The sequence below is a fragment of the Megalopta genalis genome, chromosome 5, assembly GCF_051020955.1.
Source record: "Megalopta genalis isolate 19385.01 chromosome 5, iyMegGena1_principal, whole genome shotgun sequence".
In the NCBI taxonomy this organism is placed as follows: Eukaryota; Metazoa; Arthropoda; class Insecta; order Hymenoptera; family Halictidae; genus Megalopta; species Megalopta genalis.
The window spans coordinates 5,260,306-5,285,495 of record NC_135017.1 but is presented as its reverse complement, the minus strand read 5'-3'; the positions used below and the strand labels follow the sequence as shown (position 1 = coordinate 5,285,495).

The window sequence follows — 25,190 nt, the reverse complement described above, 5'->3', positions numbered from 1 at the left end:
TATAATTCAATTGTAAAGTACTTCAATTCAATTATAATTCGATTACATTATAATATAATTACAACGTAATTGAATCCAATTATGGTTAAAATAAATTATAATTCAATTGTAAAGTACTTCAATTCAATTATAATTCAATTATAAAGTAACTCAATTACATTATATTATAATTACAACGTAATTGAATCCAATTATGGTTAAATTAAATTATAATTCAATTGTAAAGTACTTCAATTCAATTATAATTCAATTGTAAAGTACTTCAATTCAATTATAATATAATTACAACGTAATTGAATCCAATTATGGTTAAATTAAATTATAATTCAATTGTAAAGTACTTCAATTCAATTATAATTCAATTATAAAGTGATTCAATTCAATTATAATTCAATTATAAAGTAATTCAATACAATTATAAAGCAATTAAATTAAATTATAATTGAATTACGAATCAATTAAATTAGATTATAATTCACACACACACAATTACGAAGCAATTCATTTAGATTATAATTCAATTAAGAAGTAACTCAAATAAATTATAATACAATTACAAAGTAATCCAATTAAATTATAATTAAATTACATTGTAATACAGTTACAAAGTAATTCAATTACATTATAATTCAATTTGTGTTACATTGTAATTAATAATTTCAAATCGCCATTCAATTAAATTACAATGTAATTCGTAATTCAGTACGAGGACAATTACATAATACTAAGTAATTCGATTATATTAATTTCAAATTACTATGTAATTAAATTAAAATTACAAATTAGAAGATAGAAATAGATAAGACCATGAGAAGGTTTCAAATAGAAGGATATTATTGTTGTATCTTCTACGTACAGTTGCCCTCATGAATAACAAATTACAATTGCAAATAATGATTAAATCCTTTACTTAATTAAAAAAAAACATGAAAAAATGTATCTAACTTTTTTATAGGTCTGGGCAATAATTTGAAGAAATTTATTCCAATAACATTATATTTCAATTACGTCGTATTTCAATTACATTGCATTTTAATTATGTTCTATTTCAATTACGTTATATTTCAATTACATTGTATTTCAATCATACTTGTGATTAAAATAGTTAGTAGTTAAATTAACTGAAAGATTTGAATTACATAGCTGAAGTACAATATAATTGAATAGGAATCAGTGTAAAAAATGCCATTAAAATTCATCTTTCCAAAAAATTATCTAGATAATTACTGTTGATTGATTTTCGCCTGAATGCCCCCCCCCCCTTCTTAACCAGTTAGCTGTGACATCTCCTTTTCAGAGCGCACGTCAATATGTGCCGCGAGAATCAAGCGATGACGAGTATGCTCGTCATGACACAAAATACTGTCATTTATCTACGACGAGTATAGTCATCATGACACAAAATACTGTCACTTTCCCATGACGAGTATACTCGTCATGACACAAAATACTGTCACTTCCCTTGACGAGTATACTCGTCATGACGCAAAATACTGTCACTTTCCCAAGACGAGTATATTCGTCATGACACAAAATACTGTCACTTCCCTTGACGAGTATACTCGTCATGACACAAAATACTATCACTTTCCCATGACGAGTATACTCGTCATGATACAAAATACTGCCAGTTCTCTCTGACGAGTATACTCGTCATGATACAAAATACTGCCAGTTCTCTCTGACGAGTATACTCGTCATGATACAAAATACTGCCAGTTCTCTCTGACGAGTATACTCGTCATGATACAAAATACTGCCAGTTCTCTCTGACGAGTATACTCGTCATGACACAAAATACTGTCATTTCTCCATGACGAGTATACTCGTCATGATACAAAATACTGCCAATTCTTTCTGACGAGTATACTCGTCATGATACAAAATACTGCCAGTTCTTTCTGACGAGTATACTCGTCATGATACAAAATACTGCCACTTCTCCGTGACGAGTATACTCGTCGCGACACAAAATACATAACACAGCTAACTGATCAACCAGATTTATACAATTAGGATAATGGAGCCCACTAGCCTAATTGTTTGAAATCTGGTCGAGGGTGGCATCGGTTAGCCTGCTGTCAATGAAATCCGCGGTGAATGAAACGAAAAGGCATCGAGCAGCCACGATATCCTTGGAGGTGTCCCTCATTATCAGGGAACGACATTCCACGTAACAGCGGCCCCGTCGACATAATTTCCATTCGGAATCGGCCTGATCGGCCATCGGTTGGCATAGAAAGTGCTTAGGTAACCTTAACACCGCACTTATCGCTCGGCATGCCAACAAGAAAACGAACGAGAACCCGCCGATTTTTGCCCCGTGGCCGCGGATCCCCGTGAAAATCGAAACCCAACCAGTTTCTCTTATCTGCGGCAACATGCGCCCGCCGGCTCGCGCTCTGCTCGTTCGCTTCCTCGCCCTCGCGCCTCTTCGTTTCTGCTTTGATTACCCATTCAATGTAGCCGGCGCGCGGCGATCACCGTGGAAATACCTGTTCCACCGTGTCCACGAGATGCTTTCAACCTGTTCGCTTAGCTTCAAATCAATTTTCGATGCTCCTTTTTCCGTAGGAATTCATCTCGGCCCGACGACGCCCCTCCGCTTCTTCTTTCCCTTAGATCGACGTATCTCGCCCGAGGCATTTTTTTCGTCCATTTATTCGGATGTTCCAACAATCCGCTAACTCATTTTAATCGCAACTTTGTAGACGGCATAGCGAGAGCAGGCTTGCTTTCACGGAAAACAGGGTTGAATAAAATAACGTTCTCTCTGTTTATGAACGTCGATATTGAGAACGTTGTAACTTCGTGGAAAAGAATCGAATGATAATCCGTGTAGGCTCATCTTGAAGCTTGAAGTTTCTACTTTTACACTACCGAGCTCATTTTTCAGAATTATTTTTCCGAAACGTGCAGTGGGTGGGAAAGCGAAGATGCTTTTCCTGTTTCAAAATCTCATAAATTTCGAGCTATTTAATGACTAGGTACGATGCGAAATTTTTCTCCCGACTGACGAAACAATGGAATTGAAGATTGAAGTTTCCTCTTTAAAATAAGCTATTGAAATTCGTCGCACGATTTTTTTGCGCGAAGTTGCACAGCGATAATCAAGTTCTTAGAAGGCAGAGTTGCATGGAACAACGTCAGCTATGTCCGCCAAGAATATTGATATTGAAACTCTGTTGTAATTTCGTGAAAAAGAATCGAGTAATGGTCAATATAGGCTCGTTTTAAACCTTGAAGTTTCTACTTTCATAACCCTAGGCTGATTTTTCAGAATTAGTTTTTCAAAACGTGCAGAAGGTGGGAAAGCGCAGATGCTTTTCCTGTTTCAAAATCTCACAAATTTTGAGTTATTTAATGTTTAGTGACGATGCCAAATTTTTCTCCCGACTGTAGAAGCAATGAACTTGAAGATTGAAGTTTTCTCTTTAAAATAAGCTATTGATATTCGTCGTATGATTTTTTTTCGCGAAGTTATACAGTCATGTTCATGCCCTTAGATAGCAAAACGATCAATAAAGCAGCATTAACTGTGCCTATAATCGTCGACATTGAAACTGTTGTAACTTCGTGGAGGAAACTCGTAGAGGGATCTATATGCGCTTGTTTTAAACCTTGAAGCTTTCCACATTATCTGACCAATCTTATTTTTGACGAAGACTTTTGCACATCATGTAGCAGATGGAAAAATGAAACCACTATTCCTGTTCAAAAATCTCACAAATTTCGTCTTCTTTAAACTCTTGCGAAGATGACAAATTTTTGTCCTCACTGAAACAGCAATGGACTTGAAGATTGAAGTTTTCCCTTTATAAGGAGGTATTGAAATTCATCGTACGATTTTTTTCGTGAAGTTACACAGCGATAATCAAGTTCTTCGAAGACAAAGTTGCATGAAACAGCGTCAGCTATGTCCGCAAAGTATATCGATATTAAAACTGTTATAACATTGTGGAAAAAAATCATATGACGATCTATCTAGGCTGATTTTAAAGGCCAAAGTTTCTACTTCCATACCTCTATACTCATTCTTCACAATAATTTGTTAACGCCATGCAGAGGCTGAAAAATTCCTGTTCGAAAGTCTCATAAATTTCGTCTTCTTTGATCTCTAGAGACGATAAGAAATTGCTGTCCCGATTGAAATAACAACGGTCTTAAAGACTGAAGTTTCCTCTTTACAACGAGCTATTAAAATTCATGATACGATCGTTTTCCACGATGTTAGAGCGATTTCTTATGTTCCGTGACGGTCTGTTTTCCGATCGTGCGAATAAGTGCCTATAAACAGATCATCAAATCAAGCTATTTATGATAGTTTCTGGTGCTAAATGTCCTCGTTGAAATCGTTCTGATCTTATTTTAGAAAGAAGTACGTCCTTCATGTTCATCTTCAGGGTCTATCTTCCGAGTGGCGCCAGATCAATGAAGACATCCAGTTTCCTGATGATGCATCCTCCTGGCTGCGCACCGTGAAGCCTCGATGCAACATCTCGAGTTTTTCCTTGGCTTTGATCTTGTTCCTCGCGTTTATTTTGTAACAGAATCCACGCCAGTTCGTTTATAGCTTTATCTTACCAAGAGATTAATACGCGCATCCTGTTCCCCTGATGTTTTCAACTTGCCCGTGAATCTTCGCACATCCAATTTTCCCCGACGAAGATGGATCATCGTAATCAGCGTCCTCGATCTCGATTTTTACACGTTTTTCTTTGTCGTCGTGCTTGTCGCCATTTCAGGAACAGAATGATCCTTTTCTCTCCGCGCAGCTTCTTTAAATCCCATCGTTACGGGCAAATTAATAACACATTTTTGTCACGGGCTATCTCCATACGATGATTATTACACGAAATTCTCAAATACAAAGTGATTTTAGAAAAAGAAAGATAAATTGCGAAATGTGGTGTTTCTTTATAATTTTTTTATTACGATGTTCTTATAGTATTTTCTATCGTAAAAAGTTATCATAGACCAAATCCTATAGATTTAGTTGAAAAAAGATTCATCTCCATACGATAATTATTAAATTATTATTAATATTATTATTAATTCACAAGTACAAGGTGTTTCTACAGAAAGGGAGAAAAATAGCAAAGTGAGGTTTTCTTTATAATGTTTTATTACAACTTTCTTATAATATTTTTAATCATCAAAAATCGTAGTTATAGACCAAATCCTGTAAATTTAATTGAAAAAAGGTTCATTTCCATGCGATAATTAGTATCGGAGATAAAAATTCACAAGTACAAAGCGTTTCTACAGAAAGGGGGAGAAATAGCAAAATGAGGTTTTCTTTATGTTTTATTACAACTTTCTTATAATATTTTTAATCATAAAAAATCGTAGTTATAGACCAAATCCTGTAGATTGAATTAAAAGAAGGTTCATCTCCATACGATAATTAGTATCGGAGATAAAAATTCACAAGTACAAGGTGTTTCTACAGAAAGTGGGAGAAATAGCAAAATGCGGTTTTCTTTATAATGTTTTATTACAACTTTCTTATAATATTTTTAATCATTAAAAATCGTAGTTATAGACCAAATCCTGTAGATTGAATTAAAAGAAGGTTCATCTCCATACGATAATTAGTATCGGAGATAAAAATTCACAAGTACAAGGTGTTTCTACAGAAAGTGGGAGAAATAGCAAAATGCGGTTTTCTTTATAATGTTTTATTACAACTTTCTTATAATATTTTTAATCATCAAAAATCGTAGTTATAGACCAAATCCTGTAGATTGAATTAAAAAAAGGTTCGTCCCAATCCAATAACTGGTTTGTAAAATAAAAATTCACAAGTACAAACATTTCACAAAAACGACAAGATTCAAACATTTATATTGCATAAACAAATTCAAGGCCGGCGAAACGATGACTTAAACTGCCCCCAATTTCGCATGTACTACAGCCTGGGAAATTTTGAACAGAATCCTCGAAGACTAACGCGGGGAAAGCTAATCTAAAAAAGACTCGCACGTTGGACATTTTTTCTGAAAATTTCAAGCACCGCCTGGACACCGAGACAACGTTCAAGGTCTCTCGCGGAGGATGCAACAGGTCGAATATGGCAGCTAACGACCCGTATATTCGAAAGACCAAGGCTGAAAGGATTAATCGTTTTTTTCCTTCTGGCTAATCAAGATCCATGGTGCCATTATCACGACACAGAAACCTACGCGACGTGCCATTTTATGGTAGTCACGGGTTTTTATCGGTCGAAGGAACACGCCGCTTACGTGGACGCGACCAGTTACGAGCAGAGGAAGACCCGATCCAGCTTTATACGTCGGTCCCGGACGGTAATTAACGTACGGTGACACGATTCCAAGCGAACTTCCAGCTAGGAAAAACCGTCCGCGACGAAGGAAATGATACTGGATAAGGAACAATCGGAGAGGAACAATCTGATTCACGTAACCTTCTTGCATTTTTATTAGAACGAGGACGTCGATGGACAAAGTGAACGATCGAAATGGCAACCGCCGAACTTGTTGGATATCGGTCTGTTAAATTATAATAGATTTTTATATAAATTTAAATTTTAGTTGGTTTTTTAATAGAATTTTTTAAATAGTTGGATTGTAATGGATTTTTAATAGACACTTAAATTATAATTAATTTCAAACAGGGGTGAGATTAGTTGTAACAGATTTTTATATAAAATTCAATTATAACGAAGTTTTATTGGAAATCTGAATTATAATAGATTTTTATAGACCTCTGAAAAGCTTTAGATTATAATTTATTTTGGTAGAAGTTTAAGTTCTAATAGATTTTTAATTTTTAATTTTCTCACCTTGAAATCGAATTTTCCTACGAAGCTAAGTAAATTTATCGAAAAGTGCTACTTTTTAGCTTTCATTTACGGTCTGAAAAGTTTAAATATCTCCATGGAAAAGCATTGAAAAATTATTTCGAATCAACCCCAAACCTATAGATCGTGCTGTTGTCCTCGTGCGACTGGTTTTTCACAATTTTCGCCTGAAAATTAAATTTTTCTACGAAACAAAATAACTCTATCATAAAATACCCTTTTCCAGCTTTCATTTGCGATCTCAAAAGTTTAAATATCTCTATGGAAAAGTTCCGAAACGTTATTTCGAAGCAACCCCATACCCATATATCGTGCTTTTCCATACTTATGACTGATTTTTCGCAATTTTCGCCTGTACATCGAATTTTTCTACAAATCTAAATAATTCTATCATAAAGTACTCTCTTCCAGCTTTCATTTTCGATCTTAAAAGTTTAAATATCTCTATGTAAAAGCTCCGGAACGTTATTTCGAAGCAACCCTATACCCATATATCGTGCTTTTCCATACTTATGACTGATTTTTCGCAATTTTCGCCTGTACATCGAATTTTTCTACAAATCTAAATAATTCTATCATAAAGTACTCCCTTCCAGCTTTCATTTTCGATCTTAAAAGTTTAAATATCTCTATGTAAAAGCTCCGAAACGTTATTTCGAAGCAACCCTATACCCATATATCGTGCTTTTCCATACTTATGACTGATTTTTCGCAATTTTCGCCTCTACATCGAATTTTTCTACAAATCTAAATAATTCTATCATAAAGTACTCTCTTCCAGCTTTCATTTTCGATCTTAAAAGTTTAAATATCTCTATGTAAAAGCTCCGAAACGTTATTTCGAAGCAACCCTATACCCATATATCGTGCTTTTCCACACTTATGATGATTTTTCGCAATTTTCGCCTCTACATCGAATTTTTCTACAAATCTAAATAATTCTATCATAAAGTACTCTCTTCCAGCTTTCATTTGCGATCTCAAAAGTTTAAATATCTCTATGTAAAAGCTCCGAAACGTTATTTCGAAGCAACCCTATACCCATATATCGTGCTTTTCCACACTTATGACTGATTTTTCGCAATTTTCGCCTCTACATCGAATTTTTCTACAAATCTAAATAATTCTACCATAAAGTACTCCCTTCCAGCTTTCATTTTCGATCTTAAAAGTTTGAATATCTCTATGTAAAAGCTCCGAAACGTTATTTCGAAGCAACCCTATACCCATATATCGTGCTTTTCCATACTTATGACTGATTTTTCGCAATTTTCGCCTCTACATCGAATTTTTCTACAAATCTAAATAATTCTATCATAAAGTACTCTCTTCCAGCTTTCATTTGCGATCTCAAAAGTTTAAATATCTCTATGTAAAAGCTCCGAAACGTTATTTCGAAGCAACCCTATACCCATATATCGTGCTTTTCCATACTTATGACTGATTTTTCGCAATTTTCGCCTCTACATCGAATTTTTCTACAAATCTAAATAATTCTATCATAAAGTACTCTCTTCCAGCTTCCATTTGCGATCTCAAAAGTTTAAATATCTCTATGTAAAAGCTCCGAAACGTTATTTCGAAGCAACCCTATACCCATATATCGTGATTTTCCATACTTATAACTGATTTTTCGCAATTTTCACCTCTACATCGAATTTTTCTACAAATCTAAATAATTCTATCATAAAGTACCCTTCTCCAGCTTTCATTTGCGATCTCAAAAGTTTAAATATCTCTATGTAAAAGCTCCGAAACGTTATTTCGAAGCAACCCTATACCCATATATTGTACTTTTCCATACTTATGACAGATTTTTCGCAATTTTCGCCTGTACATAGAATTTTTCTACAAATCTAAATAATTCTACCATAAAGTACTCTCTTTCAGCTTTCATTTACGATGTTGAAATACCGTCTCCAAGTAGCGTGACATTAACAAACGCAGTCGATTCCGTAGCGTTATTCCGAGAGAAGCTAAAGATTGTCGCAATGTAAAAGAAAACTGGTACTGCATCGATGACTGGAAAGGATGAAGGACCCTCATCGTTTACATAGATCTCCGAGGCAGCCTCTCGGCTCTTCTTTCTCTTCCTGCTGGCGCACACGGCTCGGTGGCCCATTGTTGTGCATTGTATACTTCTCGGGGAGTACACAACACCGGTCCCGAAAGCCGGATTCTCACAATCCTCGGTTTCTCCCCGATGGGAAGCGATCATCTCCTCTTTCACCTCCCTACTATTCTCTAAACGCAACAGAACTCGAAGATTAATGCCCGATTGTCCAGCCGGCGAACTAATTCTGCGCCTAAGAATATCGCGTTCCATTCCACGCGGAGAACCGCTACCTCCAATCGATTACTCGGTCGTTGGAAGCTCGACTGACTTTTCAATAGGCCCCGATAAACTTCGCCAGAAAACTGGGCAGCGTTCAGCTGTGTCGGTACACGGATTCTCCTCTTCTCTTTTTCCTTCGTCGAACGGTACGAAAATGATCGTCGCGAATTACAAGATGCACCGTTAAAGGATAAGAAAATATTCGTGTTCCGGTGCATCGATTTGTTTATCGGCGATTGTTTGCGAAAAGGCCTTTCTCTTTGATTCTGACAGAATTTAAATGAGATGTAGATTGCATTTACGGCAAGAAAATTTTTCAAATGTAAAAAAACGTACCTACAAATCTACAAGGTGTAACTTTTATTTCCCCTTTTACAATAAACAATTTTCTAGACGACGATGCAAATCTTTCTTTCATTTGAACTTTTGCAACATGCCGTACGAAAGTAAGTATTTACCTAAATATTCGCAATCTAACTATTATAATGACAATAATAATTATTGTTTTTATTATTATAATTATAATTATTATAATAATAATTATATAATATAATATATAATAATAATAAATAATATAATATAATAAATATAATAATATATAATAAAATAATTAATAATTATTATTATAATAATCGAGTATACGAGTATAATATAATTATTATAATTATAATTATAATTATCGTTACTATTATAATATTATTATTGTTGCTATTATTATAATCATCATTATTATTATTGTTATTATTATTATGATTTATAATAAACGCATAAAATCCTCATCTTGCTTGCAATAAATTGTATCGTTTACATCTATACCTCTACGATGATCTCGAGAAACAAAAGCACGATCGCGATGAAAAATGATAAAATTGTGTGACGTGTAATTCGGCGGTGCATGGTGTTTCAAGTATTAAGAGGAGAAACACGACTGGCACTGCTCTAACGGTGTTTAATTGTTCCGCGATTAATAAGTGGTTCTCGGGAGCCGTGTTTCCTCGGCTCTGATCCTTAGAGCCGCGCACACATTCACCGTGTCTACGTAAAACGTCCGCAGAACGCGGATTTGAATACGGTCATTAGTTCCTGCTACCGTTAGAGATCGAGGGAAAAGACAAGAGCAACGGCGCGAATCATAATTGCGATATCACGTTGCGTAACTTATTAGCCGGCTTCTATTTTTTTTTCTTTTTATCGCCTCCTCCTCGTCTTCTCGCTTATCGCCGACGTTCCCAAGCCGAGACAAAACTGATCACTCCCACCGCGAAGGTCATCATCTTAATGAACCAACAGGCATTTAAGTGAGCCGTTTATTTTGAAAGTGGCATAAGTCACTTTTTCAAAAAAATCGAGTTAACGGTAACACTAATTACAATTGAACGGTATCTTTTCATTTTTAAAAAATTTGCGATCAATATGTTGAGAACTATTGAGATTTGTTCGAGAGAAGTTTTGCTAATTAACGGTATAACAAATATGTTTATTTTGAAAGTGGCGCGAGTCGCTGTACTCGGGAAATTAATTGCGGGGCTTAGTGTAAAAGAAATAGAAACGTGCGATAAGTGTGTGTGAAGTATTGTTTTGAATTATTTTCAGTATTTTTAAAAAAGTTGTGATCACTGGACTTATTTTTATAAGTGCGAAAGAATAGTGCAGTTTTGTAAATTATATTATAGTGATGTGGCGGCTACCTCCAGACCCGCCAGCAGATGGCTATAAAATGTTTTATAAACTAACTTTAGATGGAAAAGCTGAATTTCTAACTTTGGATTTGTCACCAAAAAGAGGAAGACCTAGGCGTTATTCGCAAATAGAAATGGATCCGTTATACGCTGGATCTCGTCCTGTTTCTTCAGCAAAATACAAAGACATGATGGACTTGCTTAATTATATACCCACAATATACCACAGTTATTTAAAAAATTTGAAACAAAACACGATTTCCGAGGACTTAATCATTCCTATCGATGACGAAAATTAAATTGAACTGATGTATTTTCATATAAATTACTTATACTTATGTTTCAAAATGTACTAATTATTTTTGTATTTTATGAATATTAAAATAGAAAATACTTAAATCAAACCTTTATATTAAATATGTTCACGGTATAAATTATTATTATACATGTAATTTATTCAACAATTTCAGTAAATCACTGTCCTTTCAAAACATCACTTCGGTAAAATACGTCGGACAAAATTAATATATGTCAGTCATTTTTCTAAACTATTTATTTTGAAAGTGGCTTAAGCCACTTTACCGTAATGAAAAGTGGTGATTTTTTAATGTTTATACGAAATTATTTATACTGAGAAAAATATCAGTATCCTGAGATAACAAATACAAGTAAATCTTCTCGAAAGTTAGCATCCATATTTTTAAACGTGTTAAAACGCAAACCCTTAAATATATCGACTTAAAAACAAAGTGACTTATGCCACTTTCAAAATAAACGGCTCAAGTGCCGTACGTACGTTCGGTTCTCGTTTGGTCTCGCTGGATTCATTCTTTTCCTCTCTCGGAGGCCGTACGACGATGTCGTCTCGAAAACTCGAGAAACGTAACGCGGCGAACGGACTTCAATCGAACTCGGAATTCTTTTAATACCGAGACCACCGAGCTCTAGACACGACTGATGTACCGTAACGATCATCAATTTAAGACGATGACTTTCGATTTTAATTATACGCGTGTCGCGCACCTGTTATTTACTTATTTACTTAGCCGGCGCTAACGATACATTTTTCTAAATCTTTTATCTGGTGGTCAATTTCTCTGCAGACTTCGATGCATCCAGCATAAAGTACGATCTTTCAGCATCAATTTGAGATGTCAGGCGCTCAAAAATTCCTACGGAAAAGCAGCGAAAGATTAACTCGGATCTACTGCATTTCTTGAAATTATGTTTCGGGGTACTATGAGCGCAATTTTGAGATTTTCGATGTGATATCGGAATCTTCTACTAAACTTTATAAATTCAGCACAAAGTACAATCTTTTAGCTTTTATTTGCGATACAAAATGTTTGAAAACCTTCATGGCAAAGTATCGAAAAATTATTTCGAAGCAACCCGACGTTCATAGATCATGCTTTTGAGTATTATCGACTGATTTTGCTGGATTTTTGTCATGAAATCGCAATTTTTTGCAATCTTAAATGAATCTATGATAAAGTATACTCTTCTCTCTTTCATTTACGATGTCAAACGTTTAAATATCTCCGCCGGAAAGCGCCGACAAATTATTTTGGAGCAACTACGCTCCAATTTCTTTCTTTCTTTCTTTCTTTCTTTATTTATTTCTTTCTTCAAATCTCCTCAGCAATCATCTGTAACCTTAAATAAAAAATTACATCAAGAAGTTTCTTATGAAGACATTTTAACAATTTCAATAACTGTGAAAGAAAAAATCAGATGCGAGTTATTTTTACTGGCTTGATAGCTTTAAAAGATGTAACAAATCGAGTTATCTAAATCCTTTTAGATCTCAACAACGATTTTTTGCAATACAAAATATAATAAGAACATTTTAATAAAAAGATTATAAAGAAAACCTCATTTTGCTATTTACCTCTCTTTTCCTAAGAACACTTTATACTTCAGAATTTTTATCTCCAAAACTAATTATCGTACGGAGATGAACCTCTATTCAATTTAATCTATAGGATTTGATCTATCATAACAATTTTTTACAATAAAAAATATTATAAGAACATCGTAGTAAAAGATTATGAAAGATACCTCGTTTCACACCTTTTGCCTCTTTTCGTAAAAACACTTTGTACTTAAGAATTTCTATCTCAGAAACTAATTATCGTATTGAGATGAACCTTTCTTCAATTTAATCGATAGGATTTGATCTGTAACATCAATTTTTACGATAAAAATATTATCAGAAACTTCTAACAGAAAATTACAGAGGAAGCCTCGTTTCTAAATTCTTTGAAATCTTTTCACGCTAAAACTATCGAACCAGAAACTCGCGGAATTCTGACTAAAAACCATTCCGCGTCCTCCCTGGCTATCAGATTTAATATTCCCACGCCACAAACTGTCGGGCTCCGTGTAGCAATCGTTCTGCACGCTTTCCGAAACAAGAAATACGAAAGACCGTGATTTCCGTTTCGATACACATATATCGGTATCATCGCGAACGTTTTTCATCGAAGCTCAAAATTTATCGCGCCGTTCCGGACGTAGACTCCACTTCGGCCTACCTAGTGACTTGTAAAATCGTGACTTTCACTCGGCCAACGAGGGTGCAACATCCTCCATGAATTTCCTCAACATTACCCGAATGGGTATTACCATGAAGAGATAGCATCGTTGACGATCTGCCTCGGAGCTTCCTTCTATCTGGATGAAAACCAGAGATCGATACGAAATCCTTCCCGCATTTTGTTTGCCCTTTTTGCGCGGATCGAACGCGAATATGGCCCCACTTTCTAGTCACCTGAGCGCGGGACTTCCTGCCTTTCGATTTATCCGACTTTTCCACCCACTTTCGTTCGCTTTTCAACGGGAACTCGGCCATTTCTATTCGGTGCGAGGAAGCTCGATCGCGCAAGCCCTCGTTATTATGCGAATCGAAATTATCGATTGTTTTGATTAAGTTCGATAAGGGGGCCGACATTCGCTTCGTCGAAGTAGGCTCAAAAATTTCGTCGAGGAAGATCTCTGTCGGAATGATCTGACGAAATGAAACGTGTCAAATATCGCGTTATTAGTTCATAGATCCCTCGTGCAAAATAAAAATGCCGCGGGGCGAAATTGTAAAGAACAAAATTGGACGAAAAATATGTTTTCTATTTTGTATAATTTCGCTGTATAATTTTCTTTTAAATAATAACTTCGAAAGAGAATTTTTCACTTGAACTATTCAACTTGTTACTTGAACTACTTAACTTGCTAACTATTTAACTATTTAACTTGTTAACTATTGAACTATTTAACTTGTCTACTACTTAAGTATTCAACTATTTAACTTGCTAACTATTTAACTTGTTAACTATTAAACTATTTAACTTGTCTACTACTTAAGTATTCAACTATTTAACTTGCTAACTATTTAACTATTTAACTTGTTAACTATTAAACTATTTAACTTGTCTACTACTTAAGTATTCAACTATTTAACTTGCTAACTATTTAACTATTTAACTTGCCTACTACTTAAGTATTCAACTATTTAACTTGCTAACTATTTAACTATTTAACTATTTAACTTGTCTACTACTTAAGTATTCAACTATTTAACTTGCTAACTATTCAACTATTTAACTATTTAACTTGCTAACTATTCAACTATTTAACTATTTAACTTGCTGACTATTTAACTATTTAACTATTTAACTTGTCTACTACTTAAGTATTCAATTATTTAACTTGCTAACTATTTAACTATTTAAGTATTCAACTATTTAACTTGCTAACTATTTAACTCGGTGTTAAATTAATAAAAACGTGTTATTTTCACAATCTTTAATTGTTTATAGCTCGTAATAGCAACCTTTAAAGTTCAATTATTCGTTCAAATAACCGATCCTTTGGTAAACTAAACCATCCAATATATCAAAATAAAAAAGTTCAAGTAATTTCAAATTCGTTCCGTGTTAAAAAGTGTCCGAATATTTTCAGGAGCAATTGTACATTATATTAACACTATTATTATATTCATAATTTTTTGAATTTCAAGTTGAACAAATAATCAAGGAAAGAAAATAAAATTCTTGAAAGCCGTCTTCCAACCCCTTCGACAAACCTAATGCCAAATTAGAATCTGAAAAGCTGTCTTTCTTTTGTCTCAATTTGATGAATTACGAACGAGATTGCTGCGGCGTTTCGACGATCTTTTTTCGAAATCCACCGTCGTTGATCCCCGATTTAGCAAGAACCATTAGGAAACCCGCAGCTATATAAAGCGTTCCGTTCATTGGACAGACGATCGATTGTGTGCGTTTCGCGTAATTTTCCAGCGCAATGGCGATGATCGCCGCGGAAAATGAAAAACGAAAGGAACACGCGGTTGACGCAACAAACTGACCGACAGTCCTCGTAAAAGGGAATCTCTCGTTCCCTCGGAACGACATCGGCTCCCACACGGTGTTGTCACACGTGACTGCGTTCCGCGATCACGCAGGATCCGAACAGATCCTTTAGGGCGATCGTGGATCACGCGTAGGAAGTTATTCCACTTGTTCTGTGCCGGCGAGCCGCGCCGCGCCGAGTCGCGCAGCGTACATATCCAACCATAATTCCGTCTACTTTTACCTCCGGTCGACCTTCGCGTTACGACTCACTTCTCCCATGAGTGACCGGCACGATTCCGAAGAAAAACGATTCTCCAATTATCCTGCTCGGGCGCGCGCACGTACACGCCGATGTTTATCTGATAACAGTTCCGGTCGAAGATACGTCAAATTGCATTGTCTTGCAACGACGCTGTTCCTAACATTGTTCTCTTATCGGCTGGACGTTAATGCCGTCCGCTGGAAAACCGTTGCCCGCGCCCACAAACAGCGAACGATATTTTTATAGCGATCCGTTTCACAGCGATTTCGGCGAAATCCATTTTGCCGAAAACCAACCCCTAAGATTCGCACAATATCGAAATCATCGAATTAACCATCGGACTGCGGACCATTTTCACACGATATTTATAACAATTCCAAGCTTTATTTCAAGATTTTTCGGATTCATTTCGAATAGAGAACTTTTCGAATTATTTGAATAAAGAATTTCACAAATTTCACGGATTTTTCGAATTATTTGAATAAAGAATTTCACGAACTTCACGAATTTTTCGAATTATTCGAGTAAAGAATTCTCGAATTATTCGAATAAAGAATTATTCGAACGAAGAATTGTTCGAATTATTCGAATAAAGAATTATTCGAACGAAGAATTGTTCGAATAAAAAATTATTCGGGCGAAGAATTTTTCGAATTATTCGAAGGAAAGGTTATTCAAATAAAGAATTTTTCGAATTTCTCGAATAAAAAATTATTATTTGAAAAAAGAATTATTATTCGAATGAAGAATTATTCAAGTAAAGAAACTTTCGAATTATTCGAATGAAGAATAATTCAAGTAAAGAAATTTTCGAATTATTCCAATAAAGAATTATTCAAGTAAAGAAACTTTCGAATTATTCGAATGAAGAATAATTCAAGTAAAGAAATTTTCGAATTATTCCAATAAAGAATTATTCAAGTAAAGAAATTTTCGAATTATTCGAATAAAGAATTATTCGAGTAAAGAAATATTCGAATAAAGAATTATTCGAGTAAAGAAGTATTCGAATAAAGAATTATTCGAGTAAAGAATTATTCGAATAACGAATTATTTGAGTAAAGAATTTTTCGAATAAAGCATTATTATTCCAATAAAAAAGTATTCGAATAAAGAATTATTATTGGAACAAAGAAGTATTCGAATAAAAAAGTATTCGAATAAAGAAGTATTCGAATAAAGAAATATTCGGATAAAGAGGCATTCGATTAAAGAAGTATTCGAATAAAGAAGTTTACGAATAAAGAATTATTCAAGTAGAGAATTATTCGAATAAAGAGTTATTCGAATAAAGAACTTTCCGAATTATTCTCATAAAGAACTACTCGTATAAATAGAAAGAATGATTTATGACGAATAAAACAAACGAATTGTTCGAATAAAACATTCAACTAAAATGATTCAATTCATATAATTATCTTAGACAAATATCTATTTTAGACAAAAAAAATCCGAATAATGGCCAACTCTGGTTGTACCCAGCGGCAAGGTATGTTTCACACTGCTCCGTTTTAAACGACAACAATAAAAATACTGTTGGTCGGCCACGAGCTCTAGAACAAAAAACACCGAGTATTTTCGTAACCTGTCGATCCGTAATGCGTTAAGTGGTCAGCGCGAAAGTCGTAATTAGCACGAAAGAGAGACGTCGTCGTCTCGAGCGGCGCCTTCGGGCCTTGTTGCGGATTAAAGTAGCTTTGGCAAACGATCGAATCGTACAGGAAAGGTGACTCACCTGTTCTTACGCGGCAGTGTCGTAATCGCCATGTCCAAGGACCCCTCGTAGCGATGATTATCCTTGCTGGCTCGCCTGGGCAGCTCCGCGCAGACGCCCTGCGTGAAGCTGTAGGTCCTCCGTTTCTTCAAGCACAACATCTTCGTCGACTGGGTACTGCTTCGATCCTCCGTCGCACTGTTACCTCATTACGAACCACTCGGCCACTACCGTTTTTCTTTCACTGCTCCCTGGACAACACCGTGTCCCTGCCTCCTCGCATCTGGCCCTGTCGAGACACCGATTGTATATACTCTTTACCGTCCTCCGTCGAACGCATCGTCTTCGCGAATCACAGGGAACATTCCACGGTATGCTAATCTTACGATCGGGTTCTGCTAATCTTTCGATCGGGTTCCGCTAATCTTACGATCGGATTCTGCTAATCTCCCGATCGGGTTCTGCTGATCGCGCGCGACCGCGACAAATCTCTTTCGACCCTCGAACGGGGCGGGCCATCTCGACAAAAATGAAACTCGATATGCCTGGGATCGTTTGTAATTTTATTTTTTCGTGGACACCTTAGATTTTATAGAAAGCTTGACGACTCTGTTGAGAATTTTAATTGATTGTCGGAAACTAGAAAGTCAAAAATGGCAGTATTCGCGTTCTGGGTCCAAATGGATCCGAGTCTCGTCGTTCATGTGTTAACGCTAGATGTACGGAACACCATAAGCAGCTGTTTTGTATTAGTTTATAAAAGCAATAATAGGACATTTTTGCTGATTTTTTTACGAGTGTTGTGATATTTACAACAAGGTTATTTGTGTTAATATATCGCTGTTTTAATTCAATACTGAGAGATTTTAAAAAAAACGGCTGAATAGTATTATCTGGATGATGCAATACTGACATATCTTTGAATGTGTAAGACAAAAGCGTTAATCATCAAATCTCACTGTTCCATTTCTACATTCTTTGTGCGTATCTGGAGAAATATTGAGACATCGAAATATCTATATTTATATCGATTTTTTGTATTATATTTCTTTGTATTTATTTTGTTTTATTTTATTTTATTTCAATTTTATTTCAATTTTATTTCAATTTTATTTCAATTTTATTTCAATTTTATTTCAATTTTATTTCAATTTTATTTCAATTTTATTTCAATTTTATTTCAATTTTATTTCAATTTTATTTCAATTTTATTTCAATTTTATTTCAATTTTATTTCAATTGTATTTCAATTTTATTTCAATTTTATTTCAATTTTATTTCAATTTTATTTCAATTTTATTTCATTTTATTTCATTTTATTTCAATTTTGTTTCAATTTTATTTCATTTTATTTCATTTTATTTCAATTTTGTTTCAATTTTATTTCAATTTTATTTCAATTTTATTTCAATTTTATTTCATTTTATTTCATTTTGTTTCAATTTTATTTCAATTTTATTTCAATTTTATTTCAATTTTATTTCAATTTTATTTTATTTCATTTTCTTTCGTTTCATTTCATTTTCTTTTATTTTCTTTCATTTTCTGTCATTCATTTCTTTCAATATATATTGATACAAAATTCCATGAAAACAATATTTCATTATTTTCGAAAACAAAACAAACAAATTTTTATTAAGGAAAAAACGACTTTGAATGTCTCTTTCTTTAAACTTCATTATTTAGAACATACGTATTCCAGTATAGAATTACAGCAGCGACATTTCGTATAAATAACTCGTTAACGTATATTTACAAGCTGATTAATCGTAACAGATTAGTAAACAAATTAGTTAACAAATTAGTAAATTAGTAAATTAGTATCTATTCTACGTTTTACAATTAATTGTAACTGTGAAATTATAGGCAGAAGCTTAATTCGATTTCTACGTAAAAGAAGCGTCCAATGTAAAACCTTTGATAAATTATATGTTCACGATGAAATCTTTATAACGAGTCTGACAGGTTGTTGTAACTGGAGGGAGTTGAACAAGCTATTCCATTTTATGTACCTTTTACAGGCAATTAACGTGTTAAAACGGCTAGGATAACGGAAAATGTAATGGCATCGGTTCCGAAATAAAATTCTCGCGACACACGAGCAATCGTATCGTCGTAATCGATCCGGACGTATTAATTGTTCAATTCAGACGGAAACGAAATAATACGTCCTGTCTCCGGTGCGAAGAAGCTCGACATTCGTCCAAGATTCTCCTAGCACGATCTTTAAGCAGCGATCGGCTAATTGATCGACGGGCGGTAATGGGATTTCGACTTTCCTTCGAATAACTTTCTTCTAAATTGTTACCTACGGCGAGCTAAACGCCTATTCCGTGTTGCAGCAGATTGCCACTTTACATCTCCTTTCGTGGTTACATGTAAAATCGGATGGCATACTAATACAATCAGATCGGATAATGGAACGCTGAATTGGATCGTCGCGCGAAAGTACGGTTTGTATTCGACCGTATCTTTCGGGTGACCGGCGTCGTGCGGACAGCAGAAAAATCGTTTCACCGGAGAACTCGAGAATAACTGCTTGTCGTATGCATAGACAGAAGCATAATCTGCGGACATGTTACGCTTCCTGACGGTCACCGGATACCACCGGTTGCGTTAACGGGAGAGAAGCTGCTCCGCGACCTAAGCTACTCTTACGGTGGCCGTTGTTTGCACAAGCAAAAGCAAACTCGCATAAATCGAGGATCCTTTGACCGGTCACCGGTGGCCGCACACGCGACGATGGAACAACAATTGCGAATAATAGCGCTTCGACGACTCCTACTTGCGTAAACCGAAGAAAGATCAAGGGGAATTCGGAAATACGCGACGGCCACCGGTGACCGTCACTACGCGGACAGAAGTAAAGTCATGTAAACGCATTGTGTTCTTAAACAAAAAATGGCACTGCTAGATTGCATTTTGTTAGAATAATTAATAGAGCAAGACACTGAATATTGGATTATTGTTATGAACTGTACGAAACTTTTCTAAAATCTGGTCTTTGTTTAAAAAATGGTACCATTAGGTTGCATTGTGTTCTTAAAAATATGGCACTATTAGATTGCATTATGTTACAATAATTCACTGAAAATTGTTCCAAAATCTATTCTTTCTATTAAAGAATAGCACTATTAGATTGCATTGTGTTCTTAAACAAAAAATGGCACTGCTAGATTGCACTATGTTGGAATAATTAATAGAGCAAGACACTGAATATTGGATTATTGTTACGAACTGTACGAAACTTTTCTAAAATCTGGTCTTTCTTCAAAAAATGGCATTATTACATTGCATTGTATTCTTTTAAAAAAATGGCACTATTAGATTGCATTATGTTACAATAATTCACTGAAAATTGTTCCAAAATCTATTCTTTCTCTTAAAGAATAGCACTATTAGATTGCATTGTGTTCTTAAACAAAAAATGGCACTGCTAGATTGCATTATGTTGGAATAATTAATAGAGCAAGACACTGAATATTGGATTACTGTTATGAACTGTACGAAACTTTTCTAAAATCTGTTCTTTCTTCAAAAAATGGCATTATTACATTGCATTGTATTCTTAAAAAAATGGCACTATTAGATTGCATTGTATTCTTTAAAAAATGGCACTATTAGATTGCATTGTATTCTTAAAAATATTGGCACTATCAGATTGCATTGTATTCTTAAAAAAATGGCACTATTAGATCGCATTTTATTAGAATAATTAACAGTGTAAGTCACTGAATTGAATTATTATTATGAACTGTATAAAACTGTTCTAAGATCTATTTTCTTTCTTTAAACTGTTTTTTTTAAATGGCACTATCAGACTATGTCTAAGAAAAAGAAATGACACTATTAGATTGCATTATGTTGCAATATTAAAAAGAACGAGACACTGGATTGGATTATTAATCCGAATCGTTTCTAATTGTCCTAACAACTGTTTTTCTTAACAAATAAGAGTATTAGATTGCATTTTTTTTCTTAAATAATTAATAATATAAAACACATTTTTCTATTTTAATCCTGATAATTGAGATATCTAATTATATCACTGGTGATTATTTACCGCATCATACATGAAATAGAGCTGTGACCGGTGACCGTCACTACGCGGACAGAAGTAAAGCCATGTGAACGTATTTTTGGTGCTCAATGATGTGCGTAAATTGAGGAAAAATTGCGAAAACGGAGAATTTAGTAACGGTCACCGGTGACCTCCGCCAAGTGGGCAATAATAAACCTTTATATAAACGCATATCTGATTCCCGTTGACTGCGTAAATGAAAGAGAAATCCCGGAAAATCGAGAATTTAGCGACGGTCACCGGTGACCGTCGCCTCCATAAAATCGGAAAAAAATCCTTGCAAAATTACAGAAAAATCCGCGATCTAGTAATCATCGTCGACCCGACGCAAGAACGCATTTCCATACCATATAAGTACATGCGTCGGTAGACAATCGATCGACGCTTGAATCATGCTCGAGATAAGAAGACCGTTCGATCCAGAAGAAACCATCGCGGTCTGCGAAGCGTTCTCCGATCCCCACGGCTGCGCGTAGGAAATTTTCGAAGAGCAAGGTGCCACGAAAGAACTACGTGCTATTATTGCAGATATCGCGATCGGTCGCGTAGTTCGCGAGAAAAAGCCGACCACGGAGAGCTAATAATCGAAAAAACCGTACTCCAGCCACCTGGACACGCTAGTTAAACCACTCTGCGGACACCGCGGCGCACCGCGCTCTCGCCGGATCCGGCGAGCCAAAGAGTTAGAAGATCCCGGGGCACCGCGGTGCACACGATCTCAGATGCAATTTCTGTCCCCGGAAACACAAGTACGAGTCCCAGCCGCTTTTTCCTCCGTCGGGAAACAACGCCGCATCGATCGAACGGTTACGATTGGCTCTCGGCCGATTGTTGGAACTGGAATTGGACTGCGGAATTCGTGCGTTCATCGCTTCGCTTCGAGCGATTTCCAATTTCTCTGTCGTTTATTCTCCTTTCGTCGGCTCTCCTTTTTTTATTTTCCCGAGCGAAAAACTACTTTATCATTGAATGAGAAATGAATCTACCAAGCAGGCGCGCGGTTTTAGAGATTCCGACACCGTTCGCGAAGTTTCCAATCCGACGCTATCCGACGATCGAATCCTGCAGTTTCTAAGTAGACTTTTCCATGCGGATCCTCCGCTTCGAGACACAAGGCTACCGGTAAAACGCAAGGCGGTCCATTGTAAGCAAATGTGCAGTGTACGATAGAAATGCTGACACGGTGCACGGTGCGATATTTCGATAGTCTGGGAGGCTCTTAATTCTCAAGAAGTATATTCTTTTTGTTTTTCTTTTTTCATTATGTGTTTGATTATGATCGATTGGAATGATTGGTTTATAATCATTTATTAATTGACTTAGTAATTTTAAGTAAAATATATATTATCATTATTATTATTATTGTTATTATTATTATTATTATTATTATATATTATATATTATTTCATACTTAAGCAAAATATATATTACTTTTATTATATATTATTTCATACTTAAGCAAAATATATATTACTTTTATTATATATACTATTTTATACTTAAGTAAAATGTATTATTATTATTATTATTATTACTATTATTATAATATATTATTTTATACTTAAGTAAGATATGTATTATTTTTATCACATATATTATTTTATATTTCAGTGAAATATATTATTGTTATTATTATTATTATATATTATTTTGTACTTAAGTAAGATATATATTATTTGTATTATATATATTATTTTATATTTCAGTAAAATATATTATTATTGTTACTATTATATATTATTTCATACTTATGCAAAATATAAATTATATTATATCGACATTTGTAAACATAATAAATTAATATGATCAGCGAACACGCATCAATAACCGCACCCTAAGGCGCTACAAAACAAAAAAGAGAAAACTTTCAAATTTGCAAACAGAGACAAGTTATTCTCGAATTTTCTAATAACTGAAACTATATTTCGGACGCTAGTAAAGAGCATATATCCCCATATTTGACAGAGTTCGTCGACATTGTACGATTCTATTTAGCAAACTACGACATACTCCGCGTGAACGATGTTTCGACAGAAGAATACTACAAAACGCCGACCGAAAAATACCGAATAAACATCAAAATAAATACGATATAAAATCGAAATGCAACTGTGAACAAGCGAAAGATCAAGAACGATTTCATATCTCCGGGTAACTCGGACATTTCTTTCAGAAACCGTGCAACCTCGGAAAACCTCGAAGTCGCCGCGAGGTCGTCGAAAAAATATCCACGCACTGTGCTCCGGTAGCCGGGAACGCGGAGACCGGGGGATCGGCAGCCTAATAGTTGAGCAACGATTCCTGGGACACTAACTGGTCGGACAGGCACATCCAGTTTTCAGGCACAGAGTCGAACAAACAGTTCCGGTGCGACGCGGATCGAGTTTCTGGCTGCGCCGACCGATCGAACAAACCCGGAGACACGCACTCTTCGAGGAGAACAGAGTCCGCGACAGTTCAACGTACCGATCCTCTCGTAGTTTCTCGATCGGCTCTTCGATCTTGAACAGCGGAAAAAACAAAAGAGAGAAAGAGAGAGAGAGAGAGAGAGAAAAGAAGGCGCGCGCGCCCGAACGAACGCGAACGGAGAAAGGTGTCCGCCGGCGGAGCGATCGGATGCGACTTGGAACCGAGCGAGACCGCGACTGCTGCAGCCGAGTCAATTGTGATCCTTTGATACGCGGCCTATACCCCGGCCGGAGGCGACGAGAGGTGGAGAGCACGTTAGGCTCGCAGCGAAGTTATAACTGTACTGAAGGCTGCGCTCAGAATCTTTCCCTGGGCACGAGTGCGCGCCCGGTGATAATGACCCCCACGAAAATTACGGGGGCACGCCGCGAACCGAGCCGGTATCCCCCCCCCCCTGTCCCGCATGCATTTCGTCGGATTCCGTTCTTTTCTCGCTCCCCCCTTTTTTCTCTGTCTTTATTTTTCCCTTCTTTATCGCGTTTTCTCGCTTCTTTTAGCCACGTCCTTTGTCGGCCGTTGTCGTTCGTTTCGATTTACACGTTGGCGGCCATCGGTACGTACAAGTGACCTCGCGAAAATTTCAACGATGAAAAATGGATTCGAGCGCGGCTTTCTAAGAAATCTGTCGTAATTGTATTATTAACAAAATATAGCCTATTTATTAGGTCTACCGGAAAGTTCTGTCCGTTTTTGGATTGAAATACAACACAATTTTCATACATTTAATAATATTTATCGTAGAATATACTTTCCATCGTTACTTATGACTTCTTGCCAGCGTGATGGCAACTTGTAAATGGCATTTTTTAAAAATGATTTATTTTTAGAGGCGAAGAACTCAACTAGTGCTTGGTTGACATCAGCTTCAGTTTTGAATTTTTTTCCTGTAAAAAGTTTTACGAAGAGAGAAACAAGTGATAATCGGAGGGTGCTAGGTCTGGGGAGTATGGTGGATGTGACAGAATTTCCCAGCCTAGCTCTGCGATTTTCTGACGAGTCGCCGAAGCAGCATGTGGTCTGGCATTATCATCGGTAGCCATGTTTTCACGATCGCGTCTCACTTAATAATGACATGAGACATCTTTGTTTCAGTTTATTTAGGAGAGTACATGTGTGTAAATGCAATGATAAAGAGAGATAGTCATATATGTCTCAAATCAACATGTGCATATGGATTGAAACTTGAAGTGACACTATCGGACAGAACTTTCCGGTAGACCTAATATAAGACTAGGCACTACTATATTTTAGTTGGTTCCAGTAGACTCTGATACACTCTTTAAGACTACTAGGCTCTACTAGATTCTATTTGGCTCTAATAGATTTTACTTGACTCGAATAGACTCTGCTATAACCTATAAGACTAGGCACTACTATATTTTAGTTGGTTCCAATAGACTCTGATACACTCTATAAGACTACTAGGCTCTACTAGATTCTATTTGGCTCTAATAGATTTTACTTGACTCGAATAGACT

General features: G+C 35.6%; 1 protein-coding gene across 3 annotated transcripts in view; it reads right to left on the bottom strand.

The window, feature by feature from the left end:
* LOC117224088 (uncharacterized) overlaps window positions 1–25,190 on the bottom strand; it is a 211,503-nt gene that overhangs the window by 159,284 nt on the left and 27,029 nt on the right. For all 3 annotated transcript variants that reach the window (XM_076521442.1, XM_076521444.1, XM_076521449.1), the window contains one exon: window positions 17,184–17,451. In XM_076521442.1, the coding sequence (XP_076377557.1) occupies window positions 17,184–17,323 (140 nt within the window). In that variant the 5' untranslated portion in view covers window positions 17,324–17,451. The remainder of the gene's footprint in view (window positions 1–17,183; window positions 17,452–25,190) is intronic.